General features: G+C 34.8%; 1 protein-coding gene across 1 annotated transcript in view; it reads right to left on the bottom strand.

Annotated features, from left to right (window-relative positions):
• Positions 1-11717: 11717 nt before the first annotated feature.
• LOC140150698 (E3 ubiquitin-protein ligase rnf213-alpha-like) overlaps positions 11718-26092 on the bottom strand; it is a 99581-nt gene continuing 85206 nt past the window's right edge. Inside the window, exons 34-46 of the mRNA XM_072172780.1 lie at positions 25249-25366; positions 23256-23486; positions 20919-21092; positions 18081-18206; positions 17724-17834; positions 17247-17297; positions 16569-16766; positions 16243-16353; positions 15550-15739; positions 13936-14039; positions 12991-13248; positions 12339-12453; positions 11718-11807 (exon numbers count right to left, since the gene is read on the bottom strand). Coding sequence (XP_072028881.1) covers positions 12358-12453; positions 12991-13248; positions 13936-14039; positions 15550-15739; positions 16243-16353; positions 16569-16766; positions 17247-17297; positions 17724-17834; positions 18081-18206; positions 20919-21092; positions 23256-23486; positions 25249-25366 — 1768 coding nt within the window. The 3' untranslated portion in view covers positions 11718-11807; positions 12339-12357. The remainder of the gene's footprint in view (positions 11808-12338; positions 12454-12990; positions 13249-13935; positions 14040-15549; positions 15740-16242; positions 16354-16568; positions 16767-17246; positions 17298-17723; positions 17835-18080; positions 18207-20918; positions 21093-23255; positions 23487-25248; positions 25367-26092) is intronic.

The following is a 26092-nucleotide window of genomic DNA, read 5'->3' as shown; positions in this document are numbered from 1 at the left end:
CACAATCAAGACAAACAGTGGAACACAGATTGAGGAGGTCACAAATTTCAAGTTCAGAAAAGGATGTTAAAATCCGAAAAGCAGCAGCCTGGAGAGCTTGTAATGGGATGGCTAAGATCTGGAAGTCATCTCTCTCAACAAGGTTCAAGCAACGCCTATTTACAGCAACAGTTGAATCAGTACTGCTCTATGGGTGTGAGGCATGGACAGTCACTTCCAAACTGGCAAAGGAGCTGGATGGCTGTTACACCAGACTGTTGAGCGCAATGCGTAATGTCCACTGGAAGCAGCATATGACAAACAAAGAGCTGTATGGTGACCTCCCAAAGTTATCAGACAAGATCAGGGAAAGAAGGACACGGTTTGCTGGCCACTGCCACAGAAGTAAGACAGAACCGCCCTAACATTTGTCGACATCCTAAGACAAGACACAGGACTTGAATCTACTGACATGGTAACAGCAATGCAAGACAAGAAGATATGGAGGGCCATCACAGTTCGAGGACAACACTCGACTTAAGCAAGTAAGCAAGTTTCCTTTCAGTCCACTTTTCGTCGAAATTTAGTAATATTTATAAAAGAGTTACATGCGTACACATTTTAACGTGAGCATGTTCAGGTACTAAGCATTTTCCGGAAATTTTCGTAAATTTGAATAGAATGCCTATTTATATGCCAAAATGGTGGAATTCTAGTGATAAAACATTAATAGGAATGCTTTTAATCAAATAAAAAAACACCCCGTAAAATGCATGGGATTTTTAAAAAAAATTTATACGAACGAAATTGATTTGTTTCGAAGAAATATGCAAAGGTGTCAGGTTTCTCACAAAACAAAATATACATAAATTAGTTTTAAAAAAAAGAGGCGTTTAAATGTGTTTTTCAGTTGTGATTTGACATTGTCTTTCAGGTGCACCTAAAAATGAATATTTTGTGGTAAAATGTGTGCCTTTTGAAAACAACTCTTCATATTTTGCATAATGACTATCACTATCTATGTAGGTAGCCTTTTTAAAACTTTTTTCACAGCGAGAAATAGGGGGCATATAATATTAGTACTAGTACAGGGCGCTATGGCTTTGGGATTTTATATTCCTACATCAGTGGAACCAATCTAATTGGCATCCTTAAACCTGAAATTATAAAAATTTGATTGGTTCAATTTTTTCTATGCCTCAAGGTCACAGTGGGGGAAAAACTTAAAAATAGTCCCATCATGTTGTAATGTATCACATATTTTCCTCTTATCACGCGGAATAAAAAATGCAATTGACATATTTTTCTACGGTGCTTAGTTCAGGAGTTATAAGGTCAAATGTCTAAAATTTCATACACAAGGTCAAAATTAAAAAATGGTTCGATTTCATCGAAACTTGTCTAAAATTACTCCCCTAAACATAAAAAATCTCAAGCATATACTTTATTCACTAGTGCATTTTTGTATTGTCATGTCACCTTCAGAGTTCATGCAGCCAAAGTCCAATAGAAATATGTACAAACATAACATTCGATACATAACATAATTTCATCTGATCTGAGGTTATAAATTTCTCAAAAAAAATGTTGTCCTATTAGGTTTGCCGAGAGTATTTTAAGTCAAATTTCGATTGAATCGGCGCATTTTGAAATGTTGGCTTCTATGTATGAGATATTTGACATTTGACCTTATTTGTGACCGTACATCACGTATGAGCCGTAAAGTCGGCCCGGTCAATTTTGTTTTATTTCGTGTTTAGAAAATATATATCATAAGCTTTAAAATGTTATATCAATTGACTTTATACGATATACAGAAGCGGGGTTATGGTTTGTTGAACTTTGCTCCTTCAACAAAATGGTATACCTTTTTCAGTTCTATAATTATGTGTCTCTTTTCCCACATTGCTGGTAATAAATATCAAACAGTCATTATTTGCGGTCATTTCAAATCATACCCGAGTCAACGAGGTTCAGGAATGTCCTCTCATTGTTAATTGTTGGATATACATATATACATAGACAAAATACAATGCTTTGTAACCCACCACTTGAACAGGATTGAGCTAAAGCAAACAAAGACTAGAGAATTTAAGAATTCTATAGACTTATTATCCTCTTCAACAATATGATTATTGATTGGTTTAAAAGGTGTTTGACTAGTGCTATCAAAATGAGATACATGTTGCACCAAGTTGAGGTACCTATGAATACGACCTTCGTGCACATTTTACGCTGTAACTCAGAATACAATTTTGGACATTTACGGCTCATTTGTGGTGTACGGTCACATTTACTCCAGAACTAAGCACCCTAGTGCAATATGACAAGTGACTTATTTTTTGTATTCCTATCATTGAGAGGAACAATTTGAGGTAAATTACAGCATAATAGAACATATATTAACTTTTGGCCCCAGTATGATCTTCGACCACTCGTGGGAAGTATAGGGGGCATAGAAAAAATGGAACCAATTCTAGTTTTATTGGTTCCACTAATATATGGAAACTAGATGCTAACTCAAAAATCACCAAATAGCGCCATGTACTATACATTAATCTTTTCGGAAATATGTCAAGGAAGCCAATAGTCGTTTTGTAAGGGCCAGTTATTTTTTCGATAGAACGAACGGATGTAGATGTGAAATACGTCACTAAAAACGCTACGCTTGAAACGACTGCTTTGTACTATATAAACGTGTACTTGTAATCATGTTATTCCCCAGCTACCGTGATTGTACCTGTTTCTTTGAAGCCAGCCTTCGTTTAGCTCTTTCTACCGACAGTACTTGCCACAGAGACAATGTATGCCGAAGCCTACAATGATGAGCCTGAAAGAAGATGAAGAAGAAGAAAAGGATGAACACTTATTATTAACTTATGTTAAACTAATTTTTTAAGTATTTAGTTTGTGAGATACTTCTCTGTCTGATGTGTTACTGTTTTGTATGTAAGGCTCCTCGTAAAAAGGAAGGAACAGCAATGGTAACTTTTAATCGATTATCGATTCTTAACATCGTAAACTATTTTATTGTATCATATGGGCGTCACAAGAGGGAGAGGGGGACACCAGAGGATATGCTCTGAGAGTTTTGGGAGGCAATGGACAATATAAAAGTACGCTCATCATTCTAACCCAAATTGCATCATTTCATTGACGGAAATATGAACTTTAGCGTTCGATGTACGAAACCAGAAAACGATACCTACAGTGTAGGTCCTACACTATGTCATGTGTTCTTCACTTGAATAAAAGCAATGAGTGACGACTCCCTGCCCTGGATACCGATATGTTTCCAGTATGTTTTCCTTACGAAGAATATGAAAATGAATCCAACTCTTATCCCAAAAGTACACTTCGCTAAACTTTCGACAAATGTTTAGAACACATTACAATATGTATGACGATTTTATGAGTAACACATTATTGAAAAATACAATCCCTGATCTAAACTGAGGAAAGACACTGCTTATGGTGTCATCTCAATGGAAGACACAATAGTCCCTCAGCTAGCATCGATTTATTCACCCCTCGGGTTCCAAAATTCTGACTGAGTCTATCTTATTCAGAATTTTCCACAGAATTCAAAAATCAATTTCTTACTCGCCAAAGCGCTGGCCATGGGGGTGAAAATTTCACTTTTTTACCAAAAACCTCAATTTTAATAGGAAAATCCTCAAAATCAGTATTTTGATTATTTCATCAGTATTTGGTAAGCTTTTGATGTCTTTTTGGTGTCAAATTAAAGCTACACAACTGTTCCTGACAATCAATTTGAAATCTTTTTCATATAAGGTTATATTAATGTTGAAAAAAGACCAAATTTGGGCAAAAATCATGTTTTTTAATCATTTTTAATACTTTTTGGCTTTTCAAATGTTTTGAAATCTCTAATATGACTTAAAATACAACTCTGTATGTTTAGCCTAAGAGACAATATTCTTCTGATTACAAAAATGTAATTTTTTCAAAAAAATAGTGAATTTAAAGGTAAGAAATGCAATTTTTACCAAAAACCTCCATTTTAAAGTAAAATTCTAAAAATCAGTATTTTGACCATTTGCTCAGTATTTGGTGAGCTATTGGTGTCTTTTTGGTGTCAAATTAAAGCTACGCAACATTTCTTGACAATTGTTTGCAATCTTTTTCACATAAAGTCATTAAATGTTGAAAAAAGACAAAATTTGGGCAAAAAATCATGTTTTTTATAATTTTTATTAATTTTTGGTTTTTCAAATGTTTTGAAATATTCATGTCACTTAAAACACAATTCTGTATAATCATCCTAAAAGACAATATTGTTCTGATTACAAAAAAACATTTTCTGCAAAAAATAGTGAATTTAAAGGTAAGAAATGCATTTTTTACCAAAAACCTCCATTTTAAAGTAAAAATTCTAAAAATCAGTATTTTGACCATTTGCTCAGTATTTGGTAAGCTATTGATGTCTTTTTGATGTCAAATTAAAGCTACGCGACATTTTTTGACAATTATTTGTAATCTTTTTCACATAAAGTTATTTAATGTTGAAAAAAGACAAAATTTGGGCAAAAATCATGTTTTTTATAATTTTTATTAATTTTTGGTTTTTCAAATGTTTTGAAATATTTATGTCACTTAAAACACAATTCTGTATAATAAGCCTAAAAGACAATATTCTGCTGATTACAAAAATATGTTTTTTTTCATGAATATAGTAAATATAAATGTGCGAATTGGATTTTTTACCAAAAACCCCCATTTAAAAAAAAATCGGTATTGTGACCATTTTATCAATATTTGGTGAGCTATTGATGTGTTTTTGGTGTCAAGTTAAAGGCATGTAACTGCTAATGACAATCAAATGTAATCTCTTTCACACGAAGTACTTCTTATGTTCAAAAATACCAAAGTTGGGCAAAATCATGAATAATAACTTTTGTTTCTTTTTTAAATCACATAAAATGTTTCAAAAACATTAAAATGTTTTTGAAACATTTAATGTGATTTGAAACATAATTTTGTATGTTTACCGTAAGAGGCATTATACTTTTGATTGCAAACATATATTTTTTCATGAAAATAGTGAGTGCAAAGGTGAGAAATGCATTGTTTTAAACCAAACACTCTCATTTAAAAGGAAAATGCCCAATATTGTTATTTTGACCATTTTAGGCTATGAAGTAAGCTATTGATGTCTCTTGATGTCAGATGAAAGCCATATAGTTGTTCCTGGCAATACATTCGTAATATTTTGGATTATGTAGTACTTAATCTAACTACCAAGTTAAAAGTCCATTATACTTTAGAATAGTTTGACAAGGGCAAAATAAAAATCACGGAGTTTACTGTAGAAACCAATTGCGAGCTTCACCTACACCAACCCCTATTTGGTCAACATTGAGGGTGGCCATGATGGGTTATCATTTTAAGTATGGTTCTACGTTTAGCTTTGGTCATTCAGTTAGTATGCCTGAGATGAAAACATAACGGGGTTCATTTTAATTTTAAGCCTGCCGATGAATGACACTCATACCGACACACGCAATGTCTATCCTGTTTTAGTGTGGCACATTTCAAACCAATTCCTCGCTTAGGGTTTTATAATAATGTCTATCCTTGTTAAATTTCAAACTAATTCCTCGCTTAGGGTGTTTTTATTTGAGTAAAATCCTCGTTTAGGGTTAGTTTGACACATTTTCAATATCCTAGCTTAGGGTCATTTTTTAAAGTCAATTTACGCGGATGCTTACAACTTTTATACATGAGTGCCCCCCTGGGAACAGTTTGGAACATTCAAATACCGTAACCAGTTTAAACTTTAAAATCACATGTTGACTCTACACCAAATTTAAATTTATACCCATGAAAGTGAATACCGGCAAGAAATGAAAAGCCTGGTTGATTTTACAGGTGGCTGTGTATAAATTACCAGTTTCATCTGTTTGATGATTGTATCAAGTTCATCCACTTTGTAGGAATCATTCAGGAAGTTGTTCAAGTTCTTTTCATTCTTCTTGTCCTCATCCCTTTCTATTTCAGTTTGATTGTCTTGTCTGAAACCCTGCTTAAATGAATGCTTGACAACTATTCTCTCTGCCACTTGTCGGATTGCGTTTTCAAAGATATCACACCTGCCACAGATTGTTGATGATGTGTCATCCAAATCCAGGGCTTAGAATTAGTTTGGCAGCCCCAACTTGAAGCCTCAGAGCAGATTCTTGCAGCTCCATTCAGTTGAACTTGTGTCTTTTGGCAGGCTTCCTTTTGCTAGTTCGCAGACTGGTAAGAAGTATAGGATACTGATGATACATTGGTCGGAATCCAATTCTACTGTATTGTAGGAACATTACTCACACTATAACTTGCTGTAAAATAGAATGTGGTCCCATGTGCATCCATCCAGCTGGATGACACCAAGCCCAAAGACAGTTTCTGGGCTGGAGAAATCTCATATTGGCAGGTCTAAGGTTGTATTCCTGGCACATGTTGACCAGTTGGTCAACATTGTCGGTGTTTCTATGGAAGTGGTTGCGTCTTATAATCACCGATTCAAGAATGAGATTGATATTGTGGTTTTTACTTGGTCTAGTACTCCTATTCCTTGGAGCATACTACAGTCGTGATGACTAGTTTTTACACTGGGGGGGGGGGGTCCTGTGAATGTGTTTAGACTTCTCCTTGCATAGACCAGCACCCAGTTCATGACATTTGATGCACCAGTGTTCTGTCAATCCCTGCACGTATTAGCGCAGCTCATTTGGCGGATCTTCCCTTGCTGGTAGAGAGTGTACATGTAGATGACAATGTCATGAAGATATTAGAAGGCAGATAAGTGACGCTTACTATCTGTCACGATGTTGTACCAGGGTTCCACTGACACGTCATAGGGTCCTGAACTAGTAGAACCCCCTTATGGTTTCATCTCAGACATACTAACTGAATGACCAAAGCTAAACGTAGATCCATACTTAAAATGATAACCCATCATGGCCACCAACAATGTTGACCTATGGGGTTGGTGTTGGTGCAACTCGCAATTGGTTTCTGCAGTAAACTCCATGATTTTTATTTTGCCCTTGTCAAATTATTCTAAAGTATAATGGACTTTTAACTTGGTAGTTAGATTAAGTACTTCATAATCCAAAATATTACAAATGTATTGCCAGGAACAACTATATGGCTTTCATGTGACATCATGTGCTTCCAAGAGACATCAATAGCTTACTTAATAGCCTAAAAGTTTTTGTTAACTTTGTCTACCATCCCTGTGGTTTTGGATTTTTTCTAATGCAGACGTAACAGTGCATGTACACCATTCTGGTTTACCTACTGCATTAGTTTTTTTATCTTGTCTTTGTCTTTGTTCCCCACACCAAGTTGGTATACCTGGCTCGAATCTTTCAGCCTAAAAATGGTCAAAATAACAATATTGGGCATTTTCCTTTTAAATGAGGGTGTTTGGTTTAAAACAATGCATTTCTCACCTTTGCATCACTATTTTCATGAAAAAGATATGTTTGCAATCAAAAGAATAATGCCTCTTAGGGTAAACATACAAAATTATGCTTCAAATCACATTAAATGTTTCAAAAACATTAAAAGAAACAAAAGTTATTAACCATGATTTTGCCCAACTTTGGTATTTTTGAACATAAGTAGTACTTCGTGTGAAAGAGATTACATTTGATTGTCATGAGCAGTTACATGGCTTTAACTTGACACCAAAAACACATCAATAGCTCACCAAATATTGATAAAATGGTCACAATACCGATTTTAGAATTTTTTAATGGGGTTTTTGGTAAAAATCCAATTCGCACATTTATATTTACTATTTTCATGAAAAAAGACATATTTTTGTAATCTGCAGAATATTAGGCTTGTCTTTTAGTCTTATTATACAGAATTGTGTTTTAAGTGACATAAATATTTCAAAACATTTGAAAAACCAAAAATTCAAAAATATTATAAAAAACATGATTTTTGCCCAAATTTTGTCTTTTTTAAACATTAAATGACTTTATGTGAAAAAGATTACCAATAATTGTCAAGAAATGTTGCGTAGCTTTAATTTGACACCAAAAAGTCATCAATAGCACACCAAATACTGAGCAAATGGTCAAAATACTGATTTTTAGAATTTTTACTTTAAAATGGAGGTTTTTGGTAAAAAATGCATTTCTTACCTTTAAATTCACTATTTTTGGGGAAAAAACCCATTTTGTAATCAAAACAATATTGTCTTGCAGGCTTATTATACAGAATTGTGTTTTAAGTGACATAAATATTTGAAAACATTTGAAAAAACAAAAATTGATAAAAATTATAAAAAACATGATTTTTCATAAATTTTGTCTTTTTTCAACATTAAATGACTTTATGTGAAAAATATTACAAATAATTGTCAAGAAATATTGCGTAGCTTTAATTTGACACCAAAAAGACATCAATAGCTCATCAAATACTGAGCAAATGGTCAAAATACTGATTTTTAGAATTTTACTTTAAAATGGAGGTTTTTGGTAAAAAATGCATTTCTTACCTTTAAATTCACTATTTTTTTGAAAAATATACATTTTTGTAATCAGAAGAATATTGTCTCTTAGGCTAAACACACAAAGTTGTATTTTAAGTCACATTAGAGATTTCAAAACGAAAAAGTATTAAAAATGATTAAAAAACATGATTTTTGCCCAAATTTTGTCTTTTTTCAACATTAATATTACCTTATATGAAAAAGATTTCAAATTGATTGTCCGGAACAATTGCGTAGCTTTAATTTGACACCAAAAAGACATCAAAAGCTTACCAAATACTAATGAAATAATTAAAATACTGATTTTGAGGATTTTCCTATTAAAATGGAGGTTTTTGGTAAAAAAGTGAAATTTTCACCCCCATGGCCAGCGCTTTGGCGAGTAAGAAATTGATTTTTGAATTCTGTGGAAAATTCTGAATAAGATTGACTCAGTCAGAATTTTGGAACCCGAGGGGTGATTAAATCGATGCTAGCTGAGGGACTTTTTTGATATGTGTGGTCCAATCCCATTTAACTGGATTCAAAGGCAGTGTCAGTGATGCAAGATAAATTCCATAAGCGTCAACCCGACTTTGATTTACAATTTACAACTTAATTTTTTACAAGATTCAAATGGCTTTGACATTTTTATATCTTAAATGGAAGTTAACTTTCATCTACGAGACAATTGCAATTTTCAACAGGCGTTAGCACTTTTATGTCCAGAAGTTACATTTATAACCACGACACCTTTTTAGGGAAAATCAGTCCATAACCTATGGAAGACGCAACCAAAATCTTACCGCATAAATCAACCGTAATTTGGTATCAGGTATTAGGAAACAAAAAAGCGACGTACATTCCCAGCGTACATGTGAAGCCAGCATTTAAATTACGATATTAGCTTGTCACGTGCATACTACATACCTTGGGATTGAGTTGCAATTGTTGTTCTTTAGGCAGATTCAACACATTTTCCAGATAATCCTTAATGTACATCTCTGGGTCTCCACCTGTCGAGGCGAGGAATCCAATAACAGTCTCTGACACAGTAAGGCAGTCACGAAGAGCCGTGATGGAAGTAAGTTCGGACAAAATATCCTTGCGTAGAGCGATGGACAATGCCTCCTGTTAAAAAATTAGTTTTATCTGTTAAGGAGATTGGCGAGTACAATACGAGTAGTTAAAGGTAAAAAGTACCCAATCAGGCTAGTAAAAAATCCAGTTGCAGCATGTTAATAGCTTCAAAGGCAAGCATAATATATTAGTGCCAGTATAAAGGTCAGTTAAAATTCAATGTCGAGATCGTTTCAAGCTTGAATATACAAATTGCCAAATAAGGTTTGACCACCTTTAGCTGCTTCAATTGCTTTCAATTCATGAGAACAAGAAGATTGAAGTCCGACTGACTGAAACTTCTAACTATCACGATTATAAAATTTCAGCTGCATGGCTTATATCGACACATAGATGGCCTGAAGCTTATAATCGGCTTAACCCCTCCTGATTTTACTGATATGACATTGAAACTTTTAACCAGTCGAAAAAGGACACCCTCTAGAGTTGTTGATTTGAATAGCCAAATGATAACTATCCAACACTCCCGTGTACCACAATTATCATTTTAACGAGCCTTTCGAGTTTATGTAACTTATGTTATTGAAAACCAATTATGTGTAATCCTCAAAACTTAACATATATAATTACAAAAACTATATTTACCTGAGGTTTTACGCTCTTTCTGATTCCTTGGAATACCCTATTGCTAAGAGCCCCTTCTCGGAAAATCAACTCCTCTACTCTCTTTGTAATCAGCGGTCTTCCTCTGACGTAATGGTCTTCTATTGCCCGCTCTAAATTATCCAGGTTAAATGTCAATGAGCTTTCTTCTAGCGCATGGCAGCAATGTGCATGGATAAGTGGTAGAAGTTCCTTATTCAAATCGTAAGCCACAAGATGTGAATTTGTTACACTTCCGGGAGGTATGATTCTCCTAATTTAAAGTTAAATGTACATTTACATTAATTCTAAAGAAAATGGTTCTAACACAAATAAACGCTTGAATATCATTTTCGGGGTTGCATTCAGGAGTTGGGGTAAACAAACAAACAAACAAACAAACAAACAAACAAACAAACAAACAAACAAACAAATAAATAAATAAATAAATAAATAAATAAATAAATAAATAAAATTATAAATATACTAGCCTTCCTTGGAATTGTCTCAAATCCTGGTAAAACTGGATGAATGCATTGTGACGTTCAATAAGGAAATTCACCAATTCGGTAGAGCACAGACCATCACCGGTTGAAGTAGGAAGAAACACGGCAAGATTGCAATTCTTGAAGTCCAACTTGCCTTTGTATTCATTCGGTATGCTTGCTGAAGCGGCTGTGTGTGTGATGACATAAAAACATTGATCCCAGTAATGTGTGGTATATCTATCTGCATACAGACGATTTAGCTATTCATCCTTATGTAAAATGTGTGCACATCAATTCTTTACACTGGCATCAAGGATGACACAGTATCATACATACCTAATTTACAGGAGGAAGGCAGCATGAACAATTAATTGTCGGCGGCATCTTATGAAAATATTGACAATAACTCAAGCAACCCTCCATTTTTCACCGATTACACGCATGGCACGATGAAATCGTTTCCCTCCAACAGAATCTTAAAATTTTTCTTTTTCGACTAGAAGTTTACCATGTAAAAGAATTGCCTACACTGTAAATCCCTCGCTGTGGTACGTTTTAAACACGTTAGGCGTTTAGCCAAATTTAAATTATTATCTACATGTACCTTTTCAGAAAAAAAAAATTAAAATTTTGAAGAAGTTTACCATATATTCATATTATTTGGATCTAACGAATTGCCTACACTGTAAACCGGGCCAGCTGTAACACTTTTTAAACACGTTAGGCGTTTAGCCAAACTGTTATTATTATCTACATGTACCTTTTGAGGAAAAAAAAATGTTTCATGTTACACATCACAAATCCAAAATAAAATCAGCACCGTATCTTTGGTTTACAAGTTAATACACTTTGAATATGTATCAAACGCATACTAAACACTTATCCTAAACACCATGTTTAGCGTTTATCTTGTGTTTAGATTATGTATGTTTAGATAGCAAAACAGTTTAGTTAGTAAAACAAGTATCAAGCATGATAATCGTAAACTTCAACACTTGCAAGTAATATAATGAAAAATACAAGAAACTTACCTAGCTCATTTCCTTCTATTTCGATCACTTGGTTCCATGCTGTTAGAAACCTTTCCATGAGTCGTTGGGTCTTTTCGTCAGCATCATACGCTAAATGTCAAATTAAAAACAACAACGATGTTCTGGTTTAAACTATAAAATTTACATGGCGGCTTTAAGACATACTGAAGAATGTATATCCCTACATCACTGGCATTAGTAAGTAGCTCTTTATTTATTACAATTGAATATTCCTTGTTCCTTATCACATTCACTGTCATTGACCATAGAACCCGCTTCACTAATGATATAAGACATGTTATCTTTTAATTTTGACCCCAACAAATGAGGCAAAATGTCGCCAATACGTGTCACTCCTTCGAACGTGACTGATGTCGCTCCTTTAGATTTGACCTTCCCACACGGCATATATGCTCATTGTTATGAACATTGGCGTACGCCTAATATTTCCAAGGTATTAATAAAACGACTGGTAAAAAGTACAGCAACTAAAGCCTTGATTTTTGCAGGATATGTTAGTTTTAATGCATTACTATCGTGTTTACTATTGAAAAAATATTGAGGGCGTCCTCCTCAGCAGTATGCATTCAGGGTATGCATTGAAATCGTATATAAACTTACTTGGGGAAAGTTTTCTGGCTTATAATAAGTCGACACATCTATGATACCGTTCAATTAGAAGGCGTTGCAAGCGAATGATATCCGGCAAGTAGATCATTGCTCTCAGTATTGGCTCCTAAAGTTATAAATCATGCAAATAATCACCTTTAGCAGTTCAGAAATCATTGCTAGGCTTCATTTTTATTTTATTTCATGCTCTATTTTTTCAAATGCTGCTTACTAAATTTTAAAATACTGAAAAATGTCCACCCCATGTTCACTTTAGAAAATATGGCTTATTTGCATGAGGGGTATAATGAGGGATTGGAAAAAACACGTCACTAAAATCAAATGTGCCCGGCCCTGACGGAGGAGGAAAGTGTTTAATGCTAAACACCATACCGTTGATCTGAATGCAATATAAAAGTGCCGTTTCTTGTGACATGCGTGTTGATGGTGTTTTCTCAACAACTAAAACCCCAAAGAGACAACTTCTAATACATTTTGAAATGAGAGGTAGACTATTTAGTTTCAATTCACGGATATGACAGCAGACCGAGTGTGTAAAATCAGTGAAAACCCGAGCAGCTAACCTCCCGACAAAACTGGCATAAAAAATCATTAACTTTATAAAAACGGCGATTTGAATGCAAATCCTTAATTTCATGTATACCTGTTGAATGAATGCCTTCAATAGTTGGTATTGTTTCAGTCCACTTTTCTGCCGTTCGCTATCCATGTATTGGTGCAATGTGGCAACACTTATTCGTGGTTGGTATTGCCAAGCTACTGGCAACGTTGCGAGTCGTTGTACATCTCCCACTGTGGCGGCCTCCAGTGATTCAGGTTTGTGAAGAACTTGTAAAACTACGTCTTTTTCGTCAGCTTGCAGGTCCCGCTCGGCTTTCAAGCAATGTTCAGATACATGATCCTGTATTTGGAAATAAAAGGAACGTGCATTCTTATTAATTAATTAGAGTACTCTCAGAAGTGGTATACAAATTTTGAAGTCACCAGAATAAATATGCGAGTGTGGTATGGTTTATTATTTCCAAAAATTGTACTACTGAAAGCAAACTGTTTATCGCATAATGGGACTTGGCAGATTGCAAGATGTGGGCTGAATGAGCAGGGGTTTTGAATGAAGAAAAAATAAATGCAACATGCAAGTGGCATAAATCTGGCACTATTATTATTATTATACGAGTACCGTTCCCCTCCAAACGTACAAACAAATAATACATTCTTGGGTTAAATGTACACACTTTTATGGTTTAGAAACACAGCTAAACACTTTGTATAGGTATAGAGTACATTTTACAACGTGGATTCCTGAGGTGTTTTTTTTATGTATCGAGGGTTGAGAAACAGAAAGCCGTAACCATTCGTGGGTTCTTCTTGGTTCTCAGCCCTCGATATATGTATTCACTATTTCGGTAAATCCCATAAGCCTTTGCGAGTACACCTGAGAATTCGTCATTTGACGGGCGAGGGCGTGTGAATTTTAACTTAATTTAATTAAATGCTTTAACAATGGCTGATTAAAGATTAAAGATACTTGCAACACATTAATTTACTTTCTACACTCCATTGTTTATATGAATTGTATAGTACATACTTTTGCAAAAGGGCTGATAAAGGTTGCGATGAAGTTCTGCTTCCATGTCTTGTAGTGGTAATGTGAGTCCAACACTGCTTCCTGCTGTGTGTCCAACGAAGCTCCTTTGATGAAGATAAGTAGAAGAAATGGAAGTTTAAAAAGTGCAAATTCAAACTCGTATGTTTTTCGTGTATTGTTATTAATCATATGATAATGTCGATAAGAGAATCACACACCGGTATTAGTTCTAGCCCAGCAAACACAAAACGTTTTTAAAAGCGTGTTTATAAAGGTCATTGGAAACACTGTTTACCAAATTATTATTTGGTCAACATTTAAATAACATTGTTATATTTTGGAGAAAGTGTTTTGAATGGTATGAAAACGTTTTATAACCTTTACATAACGCGACATTTATACGTTTTCCTGTAACCTTTTGCGAATAAGGTGACAAACTGTTTGTGTTTGCTGGGAAGTTCTAAACTGCAGATAAAAATGCACGATATTTTTACTTTATTTTCATCACACATGCTCCAACGGTTATTAGCCTATTTTCTTATGATAATAGTGCTCGGTACAACTATTTGCATTGGAGATGATTTTTGACGTTAAATATACCCGAACGATTTAATGATGTATCTTTCAATCCGAATCCGGATGCGGCTTTTGGAAAATTCATGTTACGTGTGCATTATTTTTTAATTAGAGAACAAGGGATCAATGTTTTACATAAAAGAGGGCAGCATATCAATTTTTTTTATTGGAGATCAGATGATAACAGCGTAATAAGTAATCAAAAGAGGGCGGCATACAGGGTAAGCTAACAGTGCATCGCATTACGGTCGATGATGATAACAGTTTAAATTGATATGCTGCGCTCTATTATAAAGCATTGATCCCTTATTCTCTAATCCAAAAGCCGAATCCGGATTCGAAGGTCTGCAGAATTCATAACGACATATACATTGCCAACATTGGAGGCTCTTGGTGGCCATAAGGGAAATACTATTATATTAGGCGACGAGAAACGCCTGTTCTATGGGCGGACGGACCTTACAAGTAGGGTCGGTCGGTCAGGCAATTTTGCAAACATGTTTTCTAAACATTTTAATCCAAAATTAATAAATTTGGGGCCGAGAACGGCTGATTTGGCATAACTTTTGGCAACATTAAAACATTAAAACAAAGAAAATCTCCCAAACGCAAATTCTGGGTTGGTCGGGCACGTTGAACTGTTTTTGTCGCCTAATAGTAGACAAGCTCATTGAAACCATGTATCAACAAAAGAAAGTGCTATATAATGGTTGTCAATAGCAAGATATGTGGTTCAGATGTTTCAGATTCTTTTCTTAAAATACACACAATACGGAAATGCAAGCAGTCAAATTAGAAATGAACAAAGAAACACACACACAAAGTATGCATTATCAGAACTGAATTTTCAAAAACAATTCTAAAATAAAATATTTTAATCCTGTTATGATTGAAAAATAAAGTCTGGTCGAGGACAATTATTATGAGTTTCTGTCTGAAAATGAAACTAAAGATTTGGTTCGACGGCCTTTAAGGGTCGGTCGGGTTACGCTATCTACAATTGGCTTTCACCATGTTCAGCCACGAAATGTATCCTACCTTCCGTGCTCTTCATTGGCTCAGTTATCAATATCTTGTTCAACACTAAATGGACCAACAAGACGCATTTCTTGTCGGACATACGGAATGCAGTTTTCAGACGTCTCACTTTTGAAAGTATGGCTTTCCATAGATAATCGCCAAGGTCAACATCTTCAGATTGTCTTCGTGGAAGAATGTTTTGCACCGCCTGAAGATAAACATAAGTTCATTTTTTTCGATTGAATATGTAAAGCAGCGATTTTCACAACCAGATACAGAACATGCTATAGATAATATGATATGAATCAGACTTCCTTGTGCACATTTTGAACAACCACGTGTGTTTGTATATTATCAAATGACCAATGTGTTTAAAAACTCGCAGTCGACGCGGGAGCCACCGACATTAAGTAATACAACATGGGTTTGATGGGATATGAGATAAGAGATGTTATGGAAAATATTAGCGTTGTCGTGATCAAATTGATATATTCATATTCCCCGCAATTTATTCTAGCTTATCAATCACAGAGTGGTGGTTTATTGATACTAGTATATTCATATTCCCCGCAATTTATTCAAGCTTATGTTTTATGAACGCTTATTTTGCAAATGTGTAAAAATTCAGAACAAAGAGAAGATAATAAATGCTGACATTTGTGACGAATTACCAGTATTTTTGTCTATATAAATAATACAAATTCCACTTACTCTCGGGTTGTCGACAGAAGAGCCGAGTGCAATTGCGTACACTATCAATTGCAATAAAGAATTCTGAGGATCTTCATCAGTTTCAGGAATACTGGTAAGCAGCTTTGACCGCTAAGAGCAGATAAAAAAATGTAAATTAGAATAATTGAGTTAAGATGCAATTTGCTATATAAAAAGAGGACTCCTGGTATTAACACGGCACGTATCAGTAAATTTCAATCGTCATAATAATTGTTTTAAATTGTGAATTCATTTAATAAAACTTGTTTAATAATGGCTCTTTGTTTTACATGTCTCTTAAGTAAAGTTTAAAGAAATACTCTTACTCTCATCTCTCGTGGCTCCAGTAGCAACTTCTGTAGTGGCTGTCGTAGGTAATCCTTTGGGCTACACTGAATGGACATCAATGAATGAACCACTACTGCAATGATCATCTGATGGTCGTATGACTGCTTGGGTGCCACGACAAGGTTGTAATTCCCTTCTACGTGAAGCAGGTTTCGAACTAACCGATAACCAAATTCCTATAGATTAAAAATGTAAAGAGTATATGTTTAATATTCCCAATTCCATAAATTTAAGCTCATTACTTTTAACCAGTGCCGTGGCTCGCCGCGTCAAATGTGCTGATCTCCACAAAGAAAGGCTTTCAAAATAAATAGCGCGTGTACTTTCCACGACAACATGTGCATTTTAAATCAATGTGGAAAGTCCTATATTTATTGTATTGGCCGATTTGAGATCAAAGTTTGGTTGGTCATTTTTCTGTTAGGACCACTTACGGTTTAAGTAATATACCCGTATATTTTATTAATATTTTAGATTAAAATCACTAATGTGAAGCGTAAAATGGTTACATGAAAATGTCGGCATGTACACTATCTTTTCCGACTTCAAAGATGATGATAATGATGACGATGTTGATTATGGTGATGATCGACGGGAGTGATGTTAATCCAAATTATTATGGCAATAATTATCATCATACCAATAATCATACTGACCTTGTTTTCGTATGGTCCACCACGGATGACCCTCGTTAGGGTTTCCTTCATCTGAAAAATAACAGAAACAGAAGGACAATAACCAATAATACTAAATAGGCAGTAGACCAAACCAATGAAATGGTATAAAACCATACCAAATGAAAGTAGATGTTGAGAAGCAACAAAACATGGTTGCAGGTAATCGCAGTCTTTTATTTAGATATTTCACAAACTTTCCGTCGTTGACCTTTATCAGGATATGTATACTGTTGCTGTTTTTGTATATGCGTTGGTTTCATCTGATGAAGGACAATGTCCGAATGCTTGTTAAGCAACTAAATAAAGATAATTATCTACAACCCAATCTTTGCAACCTCTTTCACTCATATAATTCTCATTGGAAACAACAGGCACCAAATGTGTTCGCAAAAGTACCAATACCTATATTGGATGAATTATACTAATATAATACAACACAAATTACGAAAATTTTACCTTTTCTGTTGTTCGCATTTCTGTGTCTAACGAAGCATTGGACAGGGTAACCTCTCTAAATATTGCTAGTAACACTACTGCTTCCTTTTGGTTGTCTGAGCACACCAAAGCCTACAAACAATTAAGAGTAAACATATCTTTATGAAAAGAAAAAAGGTTGTTAAATTACTTTAACGTAATTACTTTACATAATTCGACGAAGTCAACGTTATTGAATGAACAGTTCACCCAAATTAAATCCTGATTTTTAACCTTCAAGCCCAAATAGTGATTATCTGCACATTCTTTATTGATTTCGTTTGACCAATAATTAACGTTCACTTTAAAATAATTATAAAGACCCATTGATGTTCAAACCTGGGCTGCATCAATAAATGGCTGAATTTGCACCACGTTCACATTTGACACAGACTGGTAAAGAGCGTCTCGCATGTTCGTGTACGTTTCACCAGTAACAACGAATCCATCGAATACTCGTTGCATCTGTTAGAAAGGACATAAAGATAATAGTAGTTTTTACAATAAGAAAGAAAATTAACAAGTGATTTAAGTGGAATGGTAATAGCCAAACCCACGGGTGTCATCGTACCTTACTACAAATCGCTGCTCACCATGGACAATGGACCAAGACACACATTACCGATTGAGCGCAAATCCCATTTTCTAAATCACTCTTCGCAATGAAACTAGATTTAGTGACACGTTGAAGTTACCATATCACTCAATAACATGTTGCCTCAATTATTGCATTGAGTAATTACAACTTAAATAAGTTATTAAACCTAATAAAAATTCCTTTAAAAGGAATAGGGTGGGCAAACGAAAAATTGCCAAGAGAAATGAAAGAATGAGTAAGTCAAATTCACAATTAAAAACAGGGAAAATATGACACGACATCGATTTCCAATAGGGGAATAACACAAAACGTATAAACAAAGTTAAAAGAGTTTTTAACTTTATACGTGTATACGTTTGTTATTCTCCCATTGGAGGTTGTGTCATATTTTCCCTGATTTTTATCTATTGTTTATCCTTTGTTCTCTGCTGGTCAGTTGGAACAGATTTTCCCTGTTTTTATATTAACCCTTCACATCATAACACAAGACGTTTTATGTTAACATTTTATATAAAACATGGTTATAAAACTTTTGTAGATAATAGTTATTTAAAACATTTTCGTAATCATATACCTAGAGTTTTTTTTTTATCATCAGATAGAAAGACTTCTGCTCATCTTCTCTGGTGAGACAACAGGGCTGAGGTATCTTTCCATATCAAAGTTTAAAAATCTGTCATATCAATTTCCTCAATATGTTGTATTGCAACTTATGAGGGGAAATGTTTGATTTTACAATATTTCGATATTATTTTTTAACTTTGTAACTTTATTATGATTAACATAACTGTATTTCAAAGCGTCAAACTATATCATTATTTTGTCCCAACAAAAATAATCCAGGGAATAAAATATTCCTTCATATGTTTATTTATTTTATTCAACCTGGGCCATTTCTACTGGTGCACATGCATTCTAATAATTTGTCTATAATACCTTATACAAGCATCACCAAGCACTATTTGTCACAAGATTTGAAAAGTAAATAGCCTATGTACACACTGAACACAATGCACATACAAGCTGTATTTAAGTACATGCCGAAGCTGTCAGTATAAAATGATATATATGACCTTCACGATGCTATTAATTTAGCCCAAAGATTAGGAAAACTAGCAAAACTGGTGAACTGGTACTGTTCAAATAAAAACATCTGCAAATCTTGCTGCAATTTCCAAATAGTATTTCTATTACTTAAATAATTATTTTGTTATTTCTTTTAATACAAACACATTACTGCCTATGACGACTTTATCGTATTAATTACATATCAAAATCAAGTAATAATTACAAAACTCGCCGTAAACTATCACCTCTGTGGGTGTTTGGGATATAACCGGCACGAATATTTTCTCAACACTGCGGTATGTGAAAAAGTAGGTCAATAGTCAGAGAATACAGGGTGGGTGCGGCACGCCGCACCCACCCAAAAAGCAATAATTACTCCCCATTCCAGAAAAATACAGAACTAATTTTTTTGGATTAAAAAAATTATCCGGTTTTTGCCAAATAAAACATAGCTTAATCCTAATCCTTTAGGTAGTCCTAACTGGCAATAAAAGTCAAATTTAAACATTTGGTCAATTTTGGGAAATAAGGGCCAAAAATATTTTTAGGGTGTTTTTCGACCTTTTTGAATTCTGTGACAATCAGGCCCGAAGACTTGAACAAAGAGTAATTTCAAGTTATGCATTCTAATTTTTGGAAAACACATTTTCCAATCTTTTTCATAACCAATTAGCAAAAATAACATAAAATATTAAAATTATGAGCTAACTCGTGGCCTATACTCAAGATTTTGAATGCTTAGACTTGTGCCAAGTCCTACAATTTTGTCACTGCAATAGTAAGAAAACATGCAAAATTGCATGTTTTTGTACCATTTTACCTCAAATTGCAAAAAATATTAAAATTTGACTTTTATTGCCAGTTAGGACTAACTAATGGATTAGGATTTAGCTATGTTTCATTTGGCAAAACAGGATAATATCGTCGGTCGCAACACATAGTGGCGTACGTGAAGGACAAAATACGTTTCCGATTAAAAAGATTTTGAAGGATATGCTACTAGTAACGGAGTCGATATTCCTCCACTGTTATCTGCCAGTGGCCCGATTCCATTTGTAATTGAAGATTAAGGTTCACACTATTAAACTGTATCTTTAATATTTAACAAGGAATAAATAGTATAGGATAATAGCTAGCTCTTAACCTATACGCCACTATGTGAAACGGAAAATTTTGAAAATCACTCTACGCCACTATGTGTTGCGACCGACGATATATTTTTTAATTTCAAAAAATTAGTGCTGTATTTTTCTGGAATGTGGAATACATCAATTATTACAACTTGTTTTTACAAACTCAGGCAACTATCCGAGTTATTGCAGATAAAGCCACTTGAATTAGTTTTGTACAGGTGCAGTTGTGATTGATACAATGGAGGCAAAAATAGTTTGGTTGATATCGAAACGGAAATGTACATTAAAGTTATACCAGCGTTTTGGGTTGTGTTCCTATGCCAACCAGGAAATATGTCTGATGACCATGCTTTTTCCTCGGTCCCTACCCTGACTTACCCGTCCTTTGAGGTCTGCGTTTAGAACCCAACTGAGGCTCGGATGCCAACTAAGATCACTCAATGTGTTGGTGCTATATGTATGACATAACTGCTTCAGCAAAAACAGATGCGCTTCTTGCTGACATATCGATTCCATGCAGAAAGTCTGAGCTTCTTCGATCAAGCGATTGATCTATTCAAATTGAAAAAAAAAGAGAGTAAAAGGTATGGTGCGGGTTGTTAAACGCAGTTAAACGCCGCCAATATCAGGAGAAAATAGATGATTTAGATACCAAATGATCAAGAACTCAACATAGGTTGACGTGAGACTTTTCTTGTTTTAACGCACTGAACCGTAAACACCTTAAAATGGCAATGCGCCCCCGAAGCTGAAAGTTACAGTTAGGTAGGGCGAATATCTACTAGAAACCGATGCCATTGATGAATTTTGGTAATATTACAACAACAACAAAATATATTGAGAACAAATATCGTCGCCAGAGTGCTACACTATCGTAAGTGACATTTTTGGCCAAAATGAGATTTTGACGAATTATGGAAGGCTATATAAAAACGCACATTTTAAACCAGGTTTTAAGTTTCAAAATTGCTTAATTATTTTTTAATTAACAAAAACAAATATCGTAAGTGCAATGCAATTTTAATTAATGCATGCAACACTATCGTATGTGCCACTTACGATAGTCTTGCACGCTAATTTTGTTTTTCATTTGCTGCAAGACCATCGTATGTGCCACATACGCTACTTTATTGGGCCTAAACAACAAAATCACGGAATGCTACACCATCGTAAGTGCAAAACAGTCTCTAACACATCACTAGCTGTGACGCTGACGGCTGTATGCGTTGTCGCCATGCTGACTAAGTTCATAGCTCCCATGACTGGTAATAGAGACGAAAAATCTGGTGTTTTTAGTCTTAGATTCAGTAATAAATCTTGAGAGATAACATTACGGCAAAAGGTGTCTTGCTATTGTAAATATTATGTGCCAAAATAAATTAACACTTGTTAACAAACATAAAATGACAAAATATTGGATATTAAAGCCGATATTATGCATATCTTAATTAAGCAATGCATGCTACACTATCGTATGTGGCACATACGATAGTGTTGCACTCTACCCTTATTTCTATTTGAGTGCAACACTATCTCTACCCCACACTCATTTCTATTTGAGTGTAACACTATCGTATGTGGCACTTACGACATCTAAATCAGTAAATAATTCATCGATTTATTAACTTTAACACCATTTATATAGTTTATATTATTAAAATTAAATTGCTTTACATTCCCATGTCCTTTTATGGCTATTTGGAAACAAACGGCTACCCTAAACACAAAAATGCTCCTCCTGCAAAACTGTCCAAACTGCACTTACGATAGTGTAGCACTCTGCCGACGATATACCTCGAAGCATCAAAACCCAAAATGTACTTTTTTGGCCATAAAGCATGGCCAATTTCGGTGATTTTAAAGCAGTCGTTTAAGATCGCCCAGGCCTATTAGTGGTATATAACCTATAATGAATTGCTAGCGACCATGACGAAAACGGCTTTGCATTGTAGAAAATCTCTTTACAACTTTAATATGAAATATCTTACCCATAAACTAATTTGCACGCAGTATGAATTCATCATTCATTGTAAAGACAAAGGTTGTTGAATTTTTTTGATACCTAAACTTGACCAATTTTCTTTTTAATTTTAAATACGAAATACGCACAATCAGTAGAAACAAGCAGATCGCCTAACGTGTCGTAAGCTATTTTGCGCGGTTTGTATTGCACGGAGGTCACTGGCTTGTGCGATGCTATTTTACACGGTTTACATTGCAAGAAGAGCACTGGCTTGCGCAACGTTATGTTGCGCAGTTTCTATTGCAAGGAGATGGGCCACTGGGGTGATAGTACCTTTGAGAATGGATGTTATTATATCATTGTAATACTTTGGAAAACTGTGTATCTTTCCTATTAAAGCCACCGCTAGATTAAGTAATGGGGTAGAGGGGTCAGTGCCTTGCGAAGCTCCTTGAAATTAGAATGTATACATTGCCCAGACAAGCTGTTTTGCAACACATTATTCGGCAATGCGCAAATCACAACGATGGAAAACATGGGTCAATATTAGGACAATTGTTGCCTAAAACCGAACCATAAAGAACAGGCACATTATAACGTTTGTCCCGGTATTTCAGCCGGGGTGGTGCCTCTGAATACTGAATGCATTGTTCGTGAATTTATAATCAAATATAAAATGACGTACTATCATGTTTATTCAAACAAAATATTACTGTTATGCTAGGGTATTAATTGTCAATTCTTTAATTCACCCTTTCATCCTGAAGTTTGGGTTTGTATTGTGCCATGTCGTAGATATATTGAGATGTCACGATGAGGCCATATCGTGCCTGCGCTATTGCTCTTAGCAATGCAATGCTGATGACAGGCATCTGTTCAGCATAGATGGTCAAAAACTTCTTCGCACTTCTCAGGTAAGCAATGGCACCAATCAGGTCATCCTTTGCAGATATCATCTTGGCATCTTCAGAGAGCAAGGAATTCTGTTTAAAAGATGGTTTTGTAATATTTTATTAATATGACGAATACTTTTACTGATGCTGATGACGATTGTTATAATGTACCAAATTAATACGATATTAAAGGCCAAAAGAAAAGGTAAAATACTTTTTTACGAGTTCTTGGTATTAGAAATATAAGAACTCCTATAATATACATAGACCTATGTTTCAGATGGACATTTTTGAAATATCATACATACTAGTCACCAGTAACATACAATGCCCATGTACTTTAGGGTGATTCACAAAAAATGAAATTGGTATTTTTCAACGGGACACCCCCTCATTTTGTTCATTTTGGTAATAAAATTATACCTGCAAAATATGAAAAAATTCAAAAAGTTTAGGGGTGCTACCGGTCAATGAACTTTTGTACACAAAGTCAATGGGATTTTTGACAAAAATTTCAAACGCTTATTTCAGGGCCTAAAAAGTCTACCAGGCTTGCAAAACTGAAGTAAATGTTCAATGATATACCTAACTTTGTGAAAACATGGGTTTTTACCAAATTAAAGTTCATAGTTGACTGTAATAATAAAAAATGTTTCAAAAGTGACAGAGGGAGTGTAGCTCAAGAAAAGAATACCCTGGGATATCCCCTCGAATCCCACCAGGCACCCCAAATTTATACCTTATTGAACTGAACTGTTGATTAAGATTAAAATTCTTCACATATTAGTTTACCCCAATGGTGACACCAGCTTTTGAAATCTTATGTAATAGTAACTATCAAAATCCATACATCTGTATCAGGGGTGCTCATTATGGCCATACCTGATGAAGATTTGTATTGTTTGAATTGAATGACCACAGGAAGGATTAGATTCACCATGGCTGAAAAGAAATGTATATAAATTGGGGTCACAACATTGGATAGTGGCCAGTTCAAAACTACACCTTGTGCAAGGTACTTGTGACAAGAGCTAGAGTGGCTAAGACACATTTACTACTGGATTACACATTAAACATTACACTACACTTACATAAAATTACAAACCTACACACATTCAACACTTGAATAACATAATTTACAGTTACAAACCTACATACATTTAAAGAATAAAAAAAGAACTAGAGCCCCATAAACACAACTTTATATTAGCCAAGTACCATAATATTTTGGCTGTTCCAGCAACTGCCTTGCCCCAAATGTAACAGTTTTCACAAAAATGCAATTATCTGGAAAGCGGGTTAATATTTTTACAATTTTCTTTAGCATTTATTTTAAGGACATAACTCACACTATGATCAAATATTTTTGGCACAATCAGGGAAAATTAACATGGCTCTTTTGTGTTGTAAAGAAAATGGCTCATAAATCCCATTGACTTTGTGTACAAAAGTTCATTGACCGGTAGCACCCCTAAACTTTTTGAATTCTTTTTTTTTTTCATATTTTGCAGGTATGATTTTATTACCAAAATGAACAAAATGAGGGGGTGTCCCGTTGAAAAATACCAATTTCATTTTTTGTGAATCACCCTAATGTACTTACTCAAGAAGCATTTTTTCCTGCAAAATTTTATTACAAACTTGAATGTGGTTCTTTTCATGCACCTTTTCATTTTACATGTAAAGTCTGTGGAGATGAAAATCAGAGAAGGCTGGAAAGGGCGCTTAAGGGCCCATAAAAAAGAACCCCATCCAATTGTGTAATTAAATTGGCAATGAATGCTTTGAGCAAGTAGGAATAAACTTAAATACTTCTGAAGAGGGGGGCAATAAACAAAACAAAGGTGCGTACCTCAATTGTATACAGATACATGAGGCATACAGTCATTGCTTCTTCTCCTGAATAAAAGGATCTGCCGTGTTGGTATTCTTTTAAGAAGTTATCGATGAAACTGTCTACCTTGTCGCCACTGTTTTAAAAGGAATAAACAATAAAAATGTTCGAGTGAATGTTCATACGTGTTGGTTATTCAAACAGCAAAGTAAGTTTAAACAGTCATTCAACACAACAATTATCGAGACTAACCTCAATATTCGACATGTAACACATGTCTTCATCTGGAGAACTCCAAGTATGTTGTGAAGGAGTTGACTTTACGATTGACCTGAGATGACCTTAGGTCTAAACAATGAAGTGTACAGTGTCGGGATCTCGAAGTGTACAGTGTCGGGATCTCTAAGGTCATCTCAGGTCAATCGTGAAGTCAACTCCTTCACAACATCCTTGGAGTTCTCCTGATGAAGACACGTGTTACATGTCGAATATTGAGGTTAGTCTCGATAATTGTTGTGTTGAATGACTGTTTAAACTTACTTTGCTGCAATAAAAATGTTGTTCACCTCACATACATAGCCTTGAATGCACTGTCACACTTGAAATGATAATTCCAATTTCTTCTAGTACATGGTAGAGCAAGCTGCACATGGTAGAGCAAGCTGGGCAGGTCGCCGGATAAAAACAGTATCGCGTACTCTACAGCCCATCCGCCTGCCTGCCTAATACTCTGACTGGCATGATGCCTTAACAGACTACAGCGGTTGGTAATACAAGTTATGCCTCATTATCAAACACAATAGAGAACTGGTACGTCTCAATAATTCTAATCTTGCCAAAAAATACGAAAACGAATGACATC

Source organism: Amphiura filiformis, chromosome 4, assembly GCF_039555335.1.
Source record: "Amphiura filiformis chromosome 4, Afil_fr2py, whole genome shotgun sequence".
Lineage (NCBI taxonomy): Eukaryota > Metazoa > Echinodermata > Ophiuroidea > Amphilepidida > Amphiuridae > Amphiura > Amphiura filiformis.
Note: the sequence above shows the minus strand (reverse complement) of the source record. Positions and strands in the feature narration are given on the sequence as shown.